The sequence below is a fragment of the Leucoraja erinacea genome, unplaced genomic scaffold (genome assembly GCF_028641065.1).
Source record: "Leucoraja erinacea ecotype New England unplaced genomic scaffold, Leri_hhj_1 Leri_507S, whole genome shotgun sequence".
In the NCBI taxonomy this organism is placed as follows: Eukaryota; Metazoa; Chordata; class Chondrichthyes; order Rajiformes; family Rajidae; genus Leucoraja; species Leucoraja erinaceus.
In genome coordinates this window covers 74,686-94,520 of record NW_026576408.1, presented here as the reverse complement: position 1 = coordinate 94,520, position 19,835 = coordinate 74,686, and the positions used below count along the sequence as shown (strand labels likewise).

At 43.5% G+C, this 19,835-nt stretch overlaps 1 protein-coding gene across 1 annotated transcript in view; it reads right to left on the bottom strand.

Annotated features, from left to right (window-relative positions):
* LOC129693968 (plexin-D1-like) overlaps positions 1-19,835 on the bottom strand; it is a 105,445-nt gene that overhangs the window by 11,021 nt on the left and 74,589 nt on the right. The window contains exons 5-10 of the mRNA XM_055630690.1: positions 18,590-18,710; positions 17,042-17,210; positions 15,377-15,473; positions 13,270-13,354; positions 13,107-13,187; positions 66-161 (exon numbers count right to left, since the gene is read on the bottom strand). Of these exons, the coding sequence (XP_055486665.1) occupies positions 66-161; positions 13,107-13,187; positions 13,270-13,354; positions 15,377-15,473; positions 17,042-17,210; positions 18,590-18,710 (649 nt within the window). The remainder of the gene's footprint in view (positions 1-65; positions 162-13,106; positions 13,188-13,269; positions 13,355-15,376; positions 15,474-17,041; positions 17,211-18,589; positions 18,711-19,835) is intronic.

Here is a 19,835-nt window from a genome sequence, read left to right as displayed (position 1 = left end):
TGACAGTTAAAGATACAATGATTCACATTTAACAGAAGGAAGCTTAATTAATGGAATCAACTTACCTCGGGCCTGCGGCATGTGATGGCAGATTTGTTAATCCAGAAGGCTGTTGATGTCAATTTGTCTTTCCCATTATATACACAGCTCAGGTTAGATTTCTGTAAAACATTGTAATATAAAACTTCTTAAAAAATACTTAATTTATAGTGAAGTTCTTAAAGTTGCACAACATTTTATTCAGCATATCTCGTCCAGTCTGCCTCTAATAAGACCCACATTGGTGGGATCAGCATTACTATTTGTCTTGCCTTGAACGTTTCAGGAACCAAGAGACTTGCTCAGTTCCCCACTGTCTCCCTCACAACCTGGCTCCAAGATTACATTACAATTCAAATGACCTACAAGCCCTCATCACAGAGACTGAGGCCACACGGTACCTCCTCTAGGCCCAGATTTATTATAACATCAGAAACGTGCAGTACTGAAAGAAACCACATGGCCCATCATTATGCCCGCTAGTTTGAAAAGACAATCCACCGATTCCATCCTCCACCGCATTCTTACTCAAAACCCTAAAACCTCACTCTCATTTTCTTGGTCATGCAATTGAGTTTGGAAGAACCCTCTACTGTATCTGCATTAACAACGTCAGCAGGCTGTGAGTGTTATACAGTTCAGTTTAGTTTAGTGCAGAGATACAGCGCAGAAACAATAAACAATAGACAATAAGTGCAGGAGTAAGCCATTCGACCCTTCGAGCCAGCATCACCATTCACTGTGATCATGGCTGATCATCCACGATCAGTACCCCGTTCCTAACCTTCTCATCATATCCCCTGACTCCGCTGTCTTTAAGAACTATATCTAACTCTCTCTTGAAAACATCCAGAGAATTGGCCTCCACTGCCTTCTGAGGCAGAGAATTCCACAGATTCACAACTCTCTGGGTGAAAAGGTTTTTTCTCATCTCCGTTCAAAATGACCTACCCCTTATTCTTAAACTGTGGCCCCTGGTTCTGGACTCCCCCAACATTGGGACCATGTTTCGTGTCTCTAGGGTGTCCAATACTTACCATCGCTCGGCGGGGTCATAACATCTGAAGCCTGGATCGCCTCGGCGCAGAGGGAGAATAAGAAGGGAAGAGACAAAGACTTAAGATTTTTGCCTTCCATCACAGTGAGGAGGTGCCTGGTGAACTCACTGTGGTGGATGTTAATTTGTGTTTATTGTGTGTTTTTGTCATTTTTGCAAGGCAACAAAATTTTGTCCAGACCGCAAGGTCTGAATGACAATAAAGGCTACTTGACTTAACTTGATCTTATATGTTATATAAGATATCCTCTCATCCTTCTAAATTCCAGCGTATACAAGCCCAGCCACTCCATTCTAGCAACATATGACAGTCCCGCCATCCCAGGAATTAACTTTGTGAACATACGCTGCACTCCCACAATAGCAAGAATGTCCTTCCTCAAATTTGGAGACCAAAACTGCACACAATACTCCAGGTGTGGTCTCACTAGGGCCCTGTACAACTGCAGAAGGACATCTTTGCTCCGATACTCCACTCTTCTTGTTATGAAGGCCAACATGCCATTCGCTTTCTTCACTGCCTGCTGTACCTGCATACTTACTTTCAGTGACTGATAAAAAGGACCCCCCAGATCTTGTTGTACTTCCCCTTTTCCCAATGTGACACCATTCGGATAATAATCTGCCTTCCTGTTCTTGCCACCAAAGTGGATAACCTCACATTTATCCACATTAAACTGCATCTGCCCACTCACCCAACCTGTCTAAGTCACCCTTGATCTTCATAGTAGCCTCCTTGCAGTTCACACTGCCACCAAGCTTTGTGTCATCTGCAAATTTGCTAATGTTACTTTTAATCCCTGCATCTTAATCATCAATATATATTATAAATAGCTGCAGTCCCAGCACCTAGCCTTGCGATATTCCACCAGTCACCACCTGCCATTCTGAAAGGAACCAGTTAATCCCTACCCTTCGTTTCCTGTCTGCCAACCACTTTTCTATCCATGTCAGTACCCCCAATACCATGTGCTCTACTTTTGCCCACTAATCTCCTATGTGGGACCTTATTAAATGCTTTATGAAAGTCCAGGTACACTACATCCACTGGATCTCCCTTGTCCATTTTCCTAGTTATATCAGCAAAAAAATTCCAGCAGATTAGTCAAGCATGATTTCCCCATCGTAAATCCATGTTGGCTCAGACTGATCCTGTTACTGCTATCCAAATGTGCCGCTATTTCATCTTTTATGATCGACTCCAGCATCTTCCCCACCACCGATGTCAAGTTAACTGGTCTATAATTCCTTGTTTTCTCTCCCCCGCCTTTCTTAAAAAGTGGGATAACATTAGCTACCCTCCAATCCACAGGAACTGATTCTGAATCTATAGAACATTGGAAAATGATCACCAATGTGTCCATGATTTCTAAAGCCATTTCCTTAAGTATCCTGGGATGCAGACCATCAGTCCCTGGGGATTTATCAGCCTTCAGTCCCATCAGTCTACCCAACACAATTTCCTGTTTAATGTGAATTTCCTTCAGTTCCTCCGTCACACTAGATCCTCTGGCCACTAGTACATCAGCAAGATTGTTTGTGTCTTCCTTAGTGAAGACGGATCCAAAGTATCTGTTCAACTCATCTGCCATTTCCTTGTTCCCCATAATAAATTCACCTGTTTCAGTCTTCAAGGGTCCAACTTTGGTCTTAACTGATTTTTTCCTCTTCATATTCCTAAATAAGCTTTTACCTTGATATTCTTGGCTATCTTACCATCGTACCCCATCTTTTGTCCCCGTATTGCCTTTCCACTTATCTTCTGTTTCTCTTTAAACATTACTCAATCCTCTGTTTTCCCGCTCATCTTTGCTATGTTATACTTCTCTTATATTTTTATACGATCCTTGACTTCGCTTGTTAGCCATGGTTGCCCCTTACTCACCTTGGAATCTTTCTTCCTCTTTGGAATGAACTGATCCTGCACCTTCTGTATTATTCCCAGAAATACCTGCCATTGTTGTTCCAATGTCATCCCTGCCAGGGTATTTTTCCAGTCAACTTTGGCCAGCTCCTCCCTCATGTCTCCATAGTCCCCTTTGTTCAACTGTAATACTGACACTTCTCCCTCTCAAATTGTATATTAAAACTTATCATACTTGGCCCACCGAGTCCACACCGACCAGCGATCCCCGCACATTAACACTATCTTACACACATTAGGGGCAATTTACACTTATACCAAGCCAATTAAACTACAAACCTGAACGTCTTTGGAGTGTGGGTGGAAAATTGAGAAAACCCACGCAGGTCACAGGGAGAACGTACAAACTCCGTACAGACAAGCTCCAATAGTCAGGATCGAACCCGGGTCTCTGGCGTTGTAAGGCAGCAACTATACTGCTGTGCCACCGTGCGGTGGTCCTTCCTACCATTGCATTTTGTGCGGCACGGTGGCGCACCAGTAGAGTTGCTAGAATCTCTTTAAATTCCCTTTAAATTCATTTTACCTTCTATATTTGCCAATTACTCCGCTGGGTTTTGACACGCCCACACTTTTTTTTTTCCAGCTTTTTCCTCCCCCCACACTCCTTTCAGTCTGAAGAAGGGTCCCAACTGAAACATCTGTCCATTCCCTCCACAGATGTTGCCTGGCCCACTGAGTTCCTACAGCACTTTGTGTTTTGCTCTATATTCGAGCATTCCTCACATCTAGGTTAGACTGGATAAAGATGGTAGATTTTGCTTTTCATAGAAACATAGAAATTAGGTGCAGGAGTAGGCCATTCGGCCCTTCGAGCCTGCACCGCCATTCAATATGATCATGGCTGATCATCCAACTCAGTATCTCGTACCTGCCTTCTCTCCATACCCCCTGATCCCCTTAGCCACAAGGGCCACATCTAACTCCCTCTTAAATATAGCCAATGAACTGGCCTCAACTACCCTCTGTGGCAGAGAGTTCCAGAGATTCACCACTCTCTGCGTGAAAAAAGTTCTTCTCATCTCGGTTTTAAAGGATTTCCCCTTTATCCTTAAGCTGTGACCCCTTGTCCTGGACTTCCCTAACATCGGGAACAATCTTCCTGCATCTAGCCTGTCCAACCCCTTAAGAATTTTGTAAGTTTCTATAAGATCCCCTCTCAATCTTCTAAATTCTAGAGAGTATAAACCAAGTCTATCCAGTCTTTCTTCATAAGACAGTCCTGACATCCCAGGAATCAGTCTGGTGTGAACCGTCTCTGCACTCCCTCTATGGCAATAATGTCCTTCCTCAGATTTGGAGACCAAAACTGTACGCAATACTCCAGGTGTGGTCTCACCAAGACCCTGTACAACTGCAGTAGAACCTCTCTGCTCCTATACTCAAATCCTTTTGCAATGAAAGCTAACAATAACTGGATATTTTTGGTGCCTTCCCTCACAGTGAATTCTGCTGTGGGGGGACGTTTCATGTTGATTTCTATAGTGTACTGTTTCTGTGTCTTTTTTCTTTTTCTCTTTTTTCTCTTTTTTTGATTTGTATGGATTTATTACATTGATCTGTTCAATTAATTTAATCAATCTCTGTAAAGCACTTTGGTTCAAATACTGGTTTTGTTGAAAAGTGCTATATAAATAAATATCATTATTATTATTATTATTAACATACCATTCGCTTTCTTTGCTGCCTGCTGCACCTGCATGCCTACCTTCAATGACTGGTGTACCATGACACCCAGGTCTCGCTGCATCTCCCCCTTTCCCAATCGGCCACCATTTAGATAATAGTCTGCTTTCCTGTTTTTTTTGCCACCAAAATGGATAACCTCACATTTATCCACATTATACTGCATCTGCCAAACATTTGCCCACTCACCCAGCCTATCCAAGTCACCCTGCAGTCTCCTAGCATCCTCCTCACAGCTAACACTGCCCCCCAGCTTAGTGTCATCCGCAAACTTGGAGATATTGCCTTCAATTCCCTCATCCAGATCATTAATATATATTGTAAATAGCTGGGGTCCCAGTACTGAGCCTTGGGGTACCCCACTAGTCACTGCCTGCCATTGTGAAAAGGACCCGTTTACTCCTACTCTTTGCTTCCTGTTTGCCAGCCAGTTCTCTATCCACATCAATACTGAACCCCCAATGCCTTGTGCTTTAAGTTTGTATACTAATTTCTTATGTGGGACCTTGTCGAAAGCCTTCTGGAAGTCCAGATACACCACATCCACTGGTTCTCCCCTATCCACGCTACTAGTTACATCCTCGAAAAATTCTATAAGATTCGTCAGACATGATTTACCTTTCGTAAATCTATGCTGACTTTGTCCAATGATTTCACCACTTTCCAAATGTGCTGCTATCCCATCTTTAATAACTGACTCTAGCAGTTTCCCCACTACCGATGTTAGACTAACTGGTCTGTAATTCCCCATTTTCTCTCTCCCTCCCTTCTTAAAAAGTGGGGTTACGTTTGCTACCCGCCAATCTTCAGGAACTACTCCAGAATCTAAAGAGTTTTGAAAGATTATTACTAATGCATCCACTATTTCTGGAGCTACTTCCTTAAGTACTCTGGGATGCAGCCTATCTGGCCCTGGGGATTTATCGGCCTTTAATCCATTCAATTTACCCAACACCACTTCCCGGCTAACCTGGATTTCACTCAATTCCTCCAACTCCTTTGACCCGCGGTCCCCTGCTATTTCCGGCAAATTATTTATGTCTTCCTCAGTGAAGACGGAACCAAAGTAGTTATTCAATTGGTCCGCCATATCCTTGTTCCCCATGATCAACTCCCCTGTTTCTGACTGCAAGGAACCTACATTTGTTTTAACTAATCTCTTTCTTTTCACATATCTATAAAAACTTTTGCAGTCAGTTTTTATGTTTCCTGCCAGTTTTCTTTCATAATCTATTTTTCCTTTCCTAATTAAGCCCTTTGTCCTCCTCTGCTGGTCTTTGAATTTCTCCCAGTCCTCCGGTATGCTGCTTTTTCTGGCTAATTTGTACGCATCATCCTTCGCTTTGATACTATCCCTGATTTCCCTTGTTATCCATGGATGTACTACCTTCCCTGATTTATTCTTTTGCCAAACTGGGATGAACAATTTTTGTAGTTCATCCATGCAGTCTTTAAATGTCTTCCATTGCATATCCACCATCAACCCTTTTAGAATTAATTGCCAGTCAATCTTGGCCAATTCACGTCTCATACCCTCAAAGTTACCTTTCTTTAAGTTCAGAACCATTGTTTCTGAATTAACAATGTCACTCTCCATCCTAATGAAGAACTCAACCATATTATGGTCACTCTTGCCCAAGGGGGCACGTACAACAAGATTGCTAACTAACCCTTCCTCATTACTCAATACCCAGTCTAAAATAGCCTGCTCTCTCGTTGGTTCCTCTACATGTTGATTTAGATAACTATCCCGCATACATTCCAAGAAATCCTCTTCCTCAGCACCCCTGCCAATTTGATTCACCCAATCTATATGTAGATTGAAGTCACCCATTATAACCGTTTTGCCTTTGTCGCACGCATTTCTAATTTCCTGTTTGATACCATCTCCAACTTCACTACTACTGTTAGGTGGCCTGTACACAACGCCCACCAGCGTTTTCTGCCCCTTAGTGTTTCGCAGCTCTACCCATACCGATTCCACATCCTCCAAACTAATGTCCTTCCTTTCCATTGCATTAATCCCCTCTCTAATCAGTAACGCTACCCCGCCTCCTTTTCCTTTCTGTCTATCCCTCCTGAATATTGAATATCCCTGGATGTTCAGCTCCCAGCCTTGGTCACCCTGGAGCCATGTCTCCGTGATCCCAACTATATCATAGTCATTAATAGTTATCTGCACATTCAACTCATCCACCTTATTACGAATGCTCCTTGCATTGAGACACAAAGCCTTCAGGCTTGTTTTGAAAAATATAGAATGCTTCATTGTTAGCCATACGGAAGGTGACAAGGAGGCAGACAAACAGTAAAATTAAACAGGAGGACAGTGAAACTAGTCAGAGAACTAGGATGGGGGAGGGAGAGAGGGAGAGAGGGAAAGCAAGGGTTACTTGAGGGTAGAGGAATCATTATTCATGCCGCTGTGAGCATTGTCTGAGAGATAATTACAGGAAATACATTGTTACTTTCCTTCAAAATAAAGACCTCCTGAACCTTATGCCCATTTAAGAAAGAAAGTGGACCCTGGGCTTAACATCACATCTGAATACAAGCCTCTTATCTAATTCAAGTGCACTGAAATGCCAGCCTGGATTATGTGTTCAAAGCTCTGATATGGGGCTTGAATCTGCCGGTCCAAGGGTGACCTGACCACTGAGACAGCTACATATATAGGACAGGCTTAGAGCGATATGGGTCAAACGCAGGCAGGTGAGGCAGGTGGGGCACATTGGTTGGTGTGGGCTGAAGGACCTGTTTCCACACTGTATCACTCTATGACTGCACCACAGATGATCTGTTGCCACCTTTCATCCAATTCCATGAGCATCTCGCAGCTCTTTCCCTGGTGAAATGTGGTTCAATCACACTCTTTCAACCACTGACTTCAAGCAGTCTGTGACATCTAATGGAAGGCCCTTTTGCTTCCAAGATGGCGCCCAACCCAGGCGACTATTTACGTGCTAGCCACAGAAGCAGATCTACAGTCACATATTACAATCACTCCACACTTGTAAAATCTCTAGTCCTACAGCAACATCTTTTACCTTAACTATGATCTTTGCTAGCTTTACCTTGCACGAAACGTTCTTCATATTGTCATGTATCTGTACACTGTAAATGGGTCGATTGCAATGATACATTGTCTCTCCGCTGAATGGATAGAATGCAACAAAAGCTTTTCACTGTACCTCAGTACACGTGACAGTAAACTAATCTGAATCTGTGGAATTCTCTACCACAGAAGGCAATGAAGGCCAATTCACTGGATGTTTTCAAGAGTTACTGTAGATTTAGCTTGGTCTTGGTTACTTGGTCCTCCAAAATATTCCAACTGGAATTTAAACTGGAGGTGGTAAAGCGAGGGATTACGCCAGAAAGGGTTATTGGGAAGAAAGAGCTACTTTAAATTTAGTTGCATCTGGTTGGGTAACTATAGTTGGGTGGAGATTATTCCATGCTTTAATTGTGCGTGGGAAGAACAAATTGCTGTACACATCTGTCTTTGTAGCTGGGATCACAAATAGGATCGAATGCCCTTGTCTGCTCCTAATTGGTTTGGGGTAGGTGTAGGTCTTGTGATCTATGTCTAGGTGACCATTTAACATTTTGTAAAAACAGGTCAAACGGTGGGTTTCACGTCTGTCTTGGAGAGGGTTCCACCCCAGAGAATTCAGACGTTTGGTGACACTCGCTGCTCTCTCATAGGTGTTAGTAACAAATCGAGCGGCCTGTCTTTGGACACGTTCGATGGATGAAATGTTTTTATCTGTGTATGGGTCCCAAGCTGCAACTGCGTAGTCCAAATGAGGTAGAACGAGGGTGAAATACAGCTTCTCCTTGACAGAAGCTGAACAATGATGAAAGTTGCGCCTCAGGCTCTTAGGGCTAAAGGATTCAAGGCATATGGGAAAAAACAGTAATGGGGTACTGATTTTAGATGATTAGCCATGATCATATTGAATGAGTGCTGGCTCAAAGGGCCGAATGGCCCACTCCTGCACCTATTTTTCTATGTTTCTAATTATAACTAGACTAAGTGGGACCCATTGGGTCCCAGCAACACACAGGACGGCTGGTCATCCAACGCAATATTCCATCTCTCCACCAATTCTAATATTGGTGGCCAGTTGGGGGGGGGGGGGGGGGGGGGGGGGGGTTGGGCTTTCTGGAGGGCTAGTATGTGTGTTGTGGGCTGGTTTCCAGAGGCCTAGTATGCAAATTGTGCGCCAATGGATTCTTGGGCTGGTGTCTCAGTCAATCAAGCCTGTTGTGCTGGCAACTCACGGGTGGTGGGCTGGTAGTTGACACGGCTAATCCTTGAAATTCTATTTCAAGCAGGGTATAAGGCCACCAAATTCAAGTGCAGTTTCTTACCACTTCTAGCAGGGCGCAATGTCACCAAATTCAAGTGCAGTTTCATACCATTTGAAGTAGGGTGCAAAGCCACTAAAGACAGTGAGTCGTAACCTCTCCCTCCTCCATCTTACAGAGACTGAGCCACACCCACATTTCCAGGTTTTATAACCCCTCCCCGCCCCCCACCGGAAAAGGCGTGCCTTTCATGGAGCGATTGACAGGAGAGAGATTCTCAACATTTTTTTTTACACTAATAACACTTTTATTTTTCATTGATGGGAAGAATTCTCTGCATCTGCTCAGCGGAGGGGGACTGAGTAAGATGGCCAAAAATCACAGCCGTAAGTGGTAGCGTTTTATCTAAAATCAATATACAATGTAAACAGGAAGTAAGTGCATTTACAGTAGTGCCTTTTAACTTCAAGCCAAAGCACCCAAGCCACCATTTGCAGTAAGTAGTGCCTTTCAACTTCAAGTCAAAGCAACCAAGCCACCATTAGCAGTAAATAGTGCCTTTCAACTTCATGCCACCATTTGCAATGCCTTTCAACTTAATGCCAAAGCACCCAAGCTACAATTTGCAGTAAGTAGTGCCGTTCAACTTAAAGCCAAAGCACCCAAGCCACCATTTGCAGTAAGTAGTGCCGTACAACTTCAAGCCACCATTTGCAGTAAGTAGTGCCTTTCAACTTCAAGCCACAATTTGCAGTAAGTAGTGGCTTTCAACTTCAAGCCAATGCACCCACACCCCCATTTGCAGTAAGTAATGCATTTTAACTTCAAGCCAAAGCACCCAAGCCACCATTTGCAGTAAGTAGTGCCTTACAACTTCAAGCCACCATTTGCAGTAAGTGGTGCCTTTCAACTTCAAGCCACAATTTGCAGTAAGTGCCTTTCAACTTCAAGTCAATGCACTCACACCCCCATTTGCAGTAAGTAATGCATTTTAACTTCAAGTCACAGCTCCCAAGCCACCATTTGCACAAAGTAGTGCCTTTCAACTTCAAGTCAAAGCTCCCAAGCCAAAGCTCCCAAGCCACCATTTGCAGTAAGTAGTGCCTTTCAACTTCATGCCACCATTTGCAGTAAGTGGTGTCTTTCAACTTCATGCCACCATTTGCAGTAAGTGGTGTCTTTCAACTTCAAGCCACACCCAAGCCACCATTTGCAGTAAGTAGTGCCTTTCAACTTCAAGCCAAAGCAACCAAGCCACCATTTGCAGTAATAGTGCCTTTCAACTTCAAACCAAAGCACTTAAGCCACCATTTGCAGTGTCGTGCTTTCAACTTCAAGCCAAAGCACCAAAGCACCCAAGCCACCATTTGCAGTAAGTAGTGCCTTTCAACTTCATGCCGCCATTTGCAGTAAGTAATGCCTTTCAACTTCAAGCCATTGCACCCAAGCCACCATTTGCAGTAAGTACTGCCTTTCAACTGCAAGTCAAAGCACCCAAGCCACCATTTGCAGTAAGTAGTGCCTTTCAACTTCATGCCACCATTTGCAGTAAGTGGTGTCTTTCAACTTCATGCCACCATTTGCAGCAAGTGGTGTCTTTCAACTTCAAGCCACACCCAAGCCACCATTTGCAGTAAGTAGTGCTTTTCAGCTTCATGCCACCATTTGCAGTGCCTTTCAACTTAATGCCAAAGCACCCAAGCTACAATTTGCAGTAAGTAGTGCCTTTCAACTTAAAGATTTAGAACCAATAGACATTCTTTGCAAACTTTAGAACCAATAGTCATTTTTTTTGCAAGCTTTAGAACCAATAGACATTTTTTTGCCAGCTTTAGAACCAATAGACATTTTTTTTTGCCAGCTTTAGAACCAATAGTCATTTTTTGCAAGCTTTAGAACCAATACATTTTTCTGCAAGCTTTAGAACCAATAGACATTTTTTGCAAGCTTTAGAACCAATAGACATTTTTTTGCAAGCTTTAGAACCAATAGACATTTTTCTGCAAGCTTTAGAACCAATAGACATTTTTTGCAAGCTTTAGAACCAATAGACATTTTTTTTTGCAAGCTTTAGAACCAATAGACATTTTTTTTGCAAGCTTTAGAACCAATAGACATTTTTTTGCAAGCTTTAGAACCAATAGACATATTTTTGCTAGCTTTAGAACCTACTAGACCAAGTGCAGACCCGTTGGGTCTGTTCTCCCAACGTGCGGTTGTGTGGGGGGGGGGGAGGCGGCATGCAGAATCACACACTAACTACCCCTCCCCTCCCGGGGGAGAGGGGAGGGGGAGAGGAGAGGGGGTGGAGAGGAGAGGGGTGGAGAGGGGGGGGGGGGGGGGGGGGGAGAGGAGAGGGGGGGGAGAGGAGAGGGGAGAGAGGAGAGGAGAGGGAGTGGAGAGGAGAGGGGGGGAGGGGGGAGAGGAGAGGGAGGGGGGGGCGGAAAGAGGAGATGGAGGAGGGGGGGGGAGGAGATGGGGGGGGAGGAGATGGGGGGGGAGAGGAGAGGGAGGGAGGGGAGGAGATGGGGGGGGAGAGGAGAGGGAGGGGGGTGAGGAGAGGGAGGGGGAGAGGAGATGGAGGGAGGGAGGGAGGGAGAGAGAGTGCCTTTTTACTTCATCCCAAACAACCATTTGCAGGCAGTGCTTTTTTACCTTTAACCATATTTTCATTTTCAAACCAAATTAAGGGTACTCACAGTGCTGTAGACATTTGTCAGTGTCATTCAAACCTCTGATTGAGGCACACCACTTGCAGAGACTGATCGAAGCACACCACTTGCAGAGACTGATTGAGGCACACCACTTCCTGGTTTTATAGTCCCTCCCCCTCCCTCCAGCAGGGACAGCAGAGAGAATGGGGAATGTTGTAAAAACATTAATATCGCTGTCAATTTTCATCGACGGGAAAAATCCACGGCACATATGTGGCGGAGGGGGGCACTGAGCGAGGTGGCCAAAAATGACGGCCGTAGGAGGCGGCGTACTCTCGGAAACCGCAGCACAGAAAGCCAAAACCGGTCAAGAACAGAGTTTTAGTAATATAGATAGACATATGTTTGCAAACATTAGAAAGATTAGACGTATTTTTGCAAGCTTAGAACCAATAGACATATTTTTGCAAGCTTTAGAACCAATAGAGACATTTTTTTGCAAGCTTTAGAACCAATAGACACTTTTTTTGCAAGCTTTAGAACCAATAGACATTTTTTGCAAGCTTTAGAACCAATAGACACTTTTTGCAAGCTTTAGAACCAATAGACATTTTTTGAAAGCTTTAGAACCAATAGACATTTTTTTGCAAGCTTTAGAACCAATAGACATTTTATTCAATAGACAGATTTAGAACCAATAGACACTTTGTTTGCAAGCTTTAGAACCAATAGACACATTCTGCAAACATTTTAGAACCACTAAGGGCACTTACATTTGAGTAGACATGTGTTCAGTGTTATTCACAGCTCAGAGAAATGTGACTCTCTGCCTTCCTCCATCTTGAAGAGACTGTGTGGCACACCACTTCCTGGTTTTATAGTCCCGCCCCCCTGCCACCAGCGGGGGCAGCAGAGAGAATGGGGCATTTTGTAAAAACATTCATCTGTCATTTTTAATCGACGGGAAAAATCCTCGGCACACATGCGGTGGAGGGGGGCTCTGAGCAAGGTGGCCAAAAATGACGGCCGTAGGTGGCGGCGTTCTCTCGGAAATCGCAGCACAGATGGCCAAAACCGGTCAAGAACAGACTTTTAGTAATATAGATAGATAGACTAAAGAAGTGTATAAAGGAACTGCAGATACTGGTTTAAATCGAAAATGTAATTGTTGGTTTAAATAGACACAGATTGCTGGAGTAATTCAGCGGGACAGGCAGCATCTCTGGAGAGAAGGAATGGATGACGTTTGGGGTCGAGACCCTTCTTAGACCAAAGAAGGGTCTCAGCCGAAAACGTCACCCATTCCTTCTCAACAGAGATGATGCTAAGTTACTCCGGCATTTTGTGTCTATCTTCGGTGTAAACTTCCTTCCCAAACTAAATGATGATCTTTGCCCTCACACAGATACGAGAGTGGGTATTTAAGCCTTACTTCGACAGTTTCAGCATCTTTCAGGTAAATGTGAAGGTCTAACTCTGTAGATTGTTCTGCACGAGTAACATGAGGGCAGGCCTGAAACAAAAAATTGATGTTAATTTCATGTCTGTTCTCTTTCAAAATTGATATTGATATTAATAAAGCTGATGACTGTTACCTGCGTTTTACTTTGATTAGGAAATAGAGAGCACTTTTGCTCTGTCGCCCACCAGTAACATCCAGAATTAACACAATTGGAACATCTAGCGAACAAAGGGGAAAAAGGGACCTTTGGTTAGCAGGTGATATTTGCATAGAAACACAGAAATAACAGCACACAATCTCTCCACAGGCCTAACCATCCCATTGCAGAGTGTATCATGAGCAGCACATCGTAATCAAGATGTTGCAGATATTGGAAATCTAAAACGATAATGGAAAACGCTGGGTATACTCAGGCCACACCTGTGAGATGAGAAGCAAAGTCAATGTCTTGGGCAGCTTACAACCCAGAGATATGAATATTGATTTCTCTAACTTCAAGTAACCCTTGCTTCCCCACTCTCGCTATCCCTCCCTCACCCTAGTCATTGTATTAGTTTCTCTGTAGTCCTGGTGAGTGTCATTGTCTGTATAACTCATTTACACCTAGCCCACGGCCAACAATGGACCATTTCCTTTATCATTGTTAGTTTTTGCATATCTTTCATTCATTTGTTCCATATCTCTCTACATCACCGCCTATATATCTCAGTCCCCTTTCCCTCTCTGTCTGAAGAAGGGTCTTAACCCGAAACGTCACCTATTCCTTTTCTCCAGAGATGCTGCCTGACCCGCTGAATGACGCCAACTTTTTGTGTCTGTCTAAAGCCAATGCCTCAATGTCGGAGGCACTTCAGAACTGAAAAGGACACAATAAAAACTTGTAGAGGGTAGGGGAGGGCATGTCGCTGACAGGGTAAAACCAGGATGACCAGGGGGATCAGCTATAGACAAGGTTAACTGATCACTGAGTAAATGGGAGAGGTAAATGGGGGAAAAATTAGGGGAGCTGCAAAAGGCAGAGCAGGAGGATGAGCCCGGCACATCAGCCTGTACACGTTCTCCAGTCCCGGAGAGTTCAGTTCAGTTTAGTTATTGTCACGTGTACCGAGTTAAGACTATACATGATTACAATAAGGCCATCCGCAATGTACAGATGCATGATACGGGAAAAACGTTTAGTGAAAGGTAAATCCAGTAAAGTCCAATCAAAAACAAAGTCTGAGGGTCACCAATGAGGTAGATAGTAGCTCAGCACAGCTCTCTACATGTGGTAGGTTGGTTCTGTTGCCTGACAATAGCCAGGATTAAACTGATTCTGAATCTGGAGGTGTGGATGGGCACTAGAGGAAGGTGAAAGAATTAGGAGCTGAGGTCAAAAGGTCAGAAATGATAGGAGAATTATACCATTCGGCCCATCAAGTCTACTCCGCCATTCAATCATGGCTGATCTATCTCTCCCTCCTCACCCCATTATCCTGCCTTCTCCCCATAACTCCTGACACCCGTACTAATCAACAATCTATCTATCCCTGCCTTAAAAATATCCAGACTTGGTCCCCGCAGCCTTCTGTGGCAAAGAATTCCACAGTTCCTTCAGGAAGGAGATGAGGAGAAATTTCTTTAGTCAGAGGGAGGTGAATTTGTGGAATTCATTGCTAAATTATTACAGTCTCCAAATGCATTCCTCAGCCATAGAAAACCCCAAGCTGAACTATGTGGATCTGTGATCCTGTGTACCACCATGATATGGGAAGGTCCTGCATTAATGTAAAGTTCCATAATTCGTGAAAATAAATGAGCATTATGATGCTTTAGGAATAGAAATCCTTCAGAATAGGAATTTTTGCAATTGAGGTTAGTTTAGTTTAGAGATGCAGTGCTGAACAGGCCCTTCGGTCCAACGAGTCCGCGCCGACCAGCGATTCCCGCACACTTACACAATCCTACACACACTGGGGACAATTTACAATTTTACCAAGCCAATTAACCTACAAAATCTTATACGTCTTTGGAGTGTGGGAGGAAACCAGAGCACCCGGAGAAAACTCACATGGTCACAGAGAGAACGTAGAAACAGCACCCGTAGCCAGAATGGAACCCGGGTCTAAGGCAGCAACTCTATTGTTGCACCAGATTGCTTTACATATTTTTCTGAAATAGTTCTGTTTTGTGACCCTGACAGTACTTTAATCCAGACTCATTCAAAGCCTCTACTTGACACAATGAGCTGACAAACTTACGGAGTGTTACCGCGGGAGGCATGACTGTTAAAACAATTATGCAGCTTGGTGGTGATGTTCAGGGACGTTAATTGAAAAGATGCCTCTACGAATGGGTCTGCAGGAAACAGGCAAGAAAAGTGCATTAAAATCTTCTAAAATCTTAAGATTCGATTTTCAACAGGGTTTGCATGCTGTGAGATGGCAAGAGACTGGCATTGCCTTGAATACCAGGTTGGTTTAACTCTGGGCTTCATTACAGTTCCCTGAGTGGGTCTGGTAGGAGTAATGTGTATACAATCACGAGAGGAATAGATCGGGTAGATGCACAGAATCTCTTGCCCAGAGTAGATGAATCGAGGACCCGAGGACATAGGTTTAAGGTGAAGGGGGAAAAGATTTAATAGGAATCTGAGGGGTAACATTTTCACATAAAGGGTGGTGGGTGTATGGAACGTGCTGCCAGATGAGGGAGGTGAGACTAGGACTATCCCGGCATTTAAGAAACAGTTAGACAGGTACATGGATAGGACAGGTTTGGAGAGATATGGACTAAACGCAGGCAGGTGGGACTAGTGTAGCTGGGACATGTTGGCCGATGTGGGAAGATGGGCCAAAGGGCCTGTTTCCACACCGTATCACTCTATGACTCTAATGACTGAATGGATGATACTTTATTGTCACATGCACCTAGGTACAGTGAAATGCTTACTTTTGCATACAGCCTAGGCAGCCCACAAGTTTTGCCAAAGTGTTGGTGCCGACAATGTTACGAAAGCACCCAATGGTCCTATTTACTGCCTGCCGCCACACGTGGCAACAGACCCACCCCTCACCTGCCAGTTCCCCTTAATGGAAGAGGAGTAATGGGATGATGTGGGAATGGTCTCCCAATGGGGGTTTACACACTAACTATACTAGTTAGGTGGAGCAGGAGCAGGGGACTCAGTCAGTCCATCTCGCTGCCCATCACAGCTCTGCAATCTGCCATCAATTCAATAAATGGGCGGTTGAACAGAACCGAACCCAATGGGAGCCAACACCAGAGTTGCGTTTCGGCACAAAGTGCTGCAGTAAACTCAGCGGGGCAGGCAGCATCTCTGGAGAAAAGGAATAGGGGAGGTTTCGGGTCAAGACCCTTATTCAGCAGGGTCTCGATCCGGCACATCACCCATCCTTTTTCTCCAGAGATGCTGCCTGTCCCGCTGAATTCCTCCAGCTTTTTGTGTCTATCTTTGGTTTACTCCAGTTCCTTCTTACAGAGAAACAGAGAAGATCCTTTTGTATCAGATTTACTCATGCCAAAACCCAAACGGGTGCTGCTATATGAGAAATACAGCACTCAACAATATTACTTTGTTTTTTGGTAAAGTAGTTAAAAGTAGTCATAGATTTCTTTAAACACAAGAAATACTGAACAATGAATGTTACATCAAGTTTCAAGGGATGTACAGGAAATTAATAGTTCAGTCAGTCCTTTTAGACAAAACCCAAAGGAACTACAGATGCTGGTTTAAACCGTAGACAGAAAAGCTGGAGTAACTCAGCAGGACAGGCAGTAGTTCTGGAGAGAAGGATTTGGTGACGTTTTGGCTCGAGACCATTCTGAAGAAGGTTCTGAGTTACTCCAGCATTTTGTGTCAATCTTCAGACAAAACCCAATCTCTCCTTGTATAAATACTGTACCTATCTGATTGCTGAGCTGAAGGTAGGTCTTGCTGGACAGACGGCAGAGGCAATAAGTGCTGTATTTGGCATGGCAAATAATCTCATTCGTCTTGGTGTTCCTCATCATACACTCTCCCTTTTCTCTGGTTACATTTCCAAGATTCCCTTTTAATATCACTTTAAAATGCTGAAAATGAAAATAAAGTTAAAAGATATATCTCGCAGCAATCTTCACTTGTTACAACAACGTGCCCGCAAAAAAAGTGGTAAAGATCAAACGTTTGGGTCACGAATAAAGGTATCGGGTAACTAAAGAAACATGTTAATGTCCAGAGACATTAGAATGCGGAATGTCATTGCATGGAATAGATGAGCCAAATCTGCACAGATGATTATAAGGGGAAACCGGGTAAAGACAGCGCAGCGGTAGTGTTGCTGCCCTACAGCATCAGAGACCCGTGTTCTACAGGTCTACACTACAGGTGCTGTCTGTACAGATTTTGTTCGTTCTCCCTGTTACCTACATGGGATTTCTCCAGGATCTCCGGTTTCCTCCCACACTCCAAAGACGTACAGGTTTGTAGGTTAATTGGCTTTGCTATAAATGTAAATCCTATCCAAGCGTGTGTAGGATAGTGTTAGTGTTTACATGCTATATCTCTAAACAAAACCATTAGATGCCAAATGATTTTTTATTCCGTGGTGATACTGGATAAACTCTGAAGCTAGATAAGGACATAAGGCAACAAGGAATAAGAGACGTAAGGAGCTGCAGATGCTGAACTTGGTGTTTTGCTCAAGATTCCAGCATCTTCAGTTCCTTGCTTCTCCTATTCCTGGTTGCATTATGTTTTTATCTAGCTTGAGAGTTTAAGCAGTATCGCATCAGAATAAAAAGCCATTTGGCCCGGCTGTTCTCTGCTAGAGTTTATGCTTCACATGATGCTGCTCCGTTTGTCTTTATCACACAATGTTGGCATTTCCTTCTGTGTAGGAAGGAACTGCAGATGCTGGTTTACACCGAAGATAGACACAAAATGCTGGAGTAACTCAGCAGGACAGGCAGCTTCAATGGAGAAGCACAAAATGCTGGAATAACTCAATGGTGTTCTCCAGAAATGCTGGCTGATCTGCTGAGTTACTCCAGCATTTTGTGCCTATCTTTGGCACTTCTGTTCCTTTCTGCTTCACATTTTTACCTTGATTCCCCTTTGGGATTTCCCTGTTATTTGGTTCATTTACTCCCTGCAATGGCATGATCCACATTCTAATCACTATTTGGACAATGTGTGCCGTGTGATAGGAGCAGAATTAGGCCATTTGGCCCATCGTCCACTCCGCCATTCAATCATGGCTGATCTAACTTTCCTTCCTAACCCCATTCTCCTGCCTTCCCCCCATTACCTCTGACACTTTACTAATCAAGAATCTATCTATCTCTCCTTTAAAACTATCTATTGATTTGGCCTCCACAGCCTTCTGTGGCAATTATCCATTGTGCACAAAATGGACATATTAAGACAATCCACAATGTAATTTCTAAAGTTCGAGTTAATTTGATATTACCTGTACCTTGTCCAAAGTATCAGGAATTGCCAAAGGTTGAATGGCAACCTTTGGACAACTGTCAGCTTGTTCTGTGAACTTTATCCAAATTGTTTTTTTGCATTCACTGTTAAAGGAGCACCTGTAAAAAATGGACACTTTTCGTAAATTGTGTTGAGTGGAATTATGAGAATGTTAATTTTAGCTTTAAATTCCTGCCTTTTAATACACAGGAATGCAGACATTTTTTTTAGGTCATAATGCTATATATTATTGATACTAACATTTGCACGTTGCAGAAAGCTGAATTATTTCGGATATTACCAAAATGAAGATTAATGCACGGTTATCTTCTGAAAATGGCAGCAATGTGTCACCTCAGCAAAAGTGTTTTCTAGGCACTACCTTGTTCAGTAGTGCAGGTCAATTAGATTCAGATTCAGATTCAACTTTAATTGTCATTGTCAGTGTACAGTACAGAGACAACGAAATGCAGTGGATAAAGTGGACAATGATGATCTATTATGAAACAAAACACTTAAACCAATGGCTTAGATATTAGTGTGTAGGAAGGAACTGTAAATGCTGGTTTGTACCGAAGAAAGATATAAAGTGTTGGAGTATCTCAGCGGTTCAGGCAGCATCTCTGGAGAAAATGTATGGGTGACGTTTCGGGTCTGAAGATGGGTTCCGAATAGAAACGTTATCCACCCTTTTTCTCCAGAGATATGGCCTGGTCGGCTGAGATACTGCAGCACTTTATACCTATCTTCGGCCTAGTTATTAAGGCCTAGACAACATCTAACTCATTGGGTCAGGATAATGGGATATTGGCCTCTGGACCGTAACAAAAAAATCCCTGGTTACAAATCTACATGTCCTTCATCCCAAGGCAATGACCCAAGACAGGGGTTTTTAAATCAAGAGCTGGACATTTCTGGTCACCACAATACAGGAGTGATGTGAATGGGTTGAAGAAGGAGCAGAGGAGATTTATCAGCATGTTGCCAGGACTAAAAAGTTGCACTCATAAGGAAAGATGGAATAGGTTGGGGTTGCTTGCTTTGAAACAGAGGAAGCTAAGGGGTACATATAAAATTACAGAGTGATTAAAGAAGAACCTGGTACCCTTACCAGGAAAGTCCAAAACCAGGGCCATTGAAATTAATTTGTAGAAGGATTAGGAAGAAGATACAGATTAATTTTTTCAACTCAGAAGATGATGGGTGAGAAACAATGTATGAAGGAGTGCTAAAGGTATAAATCA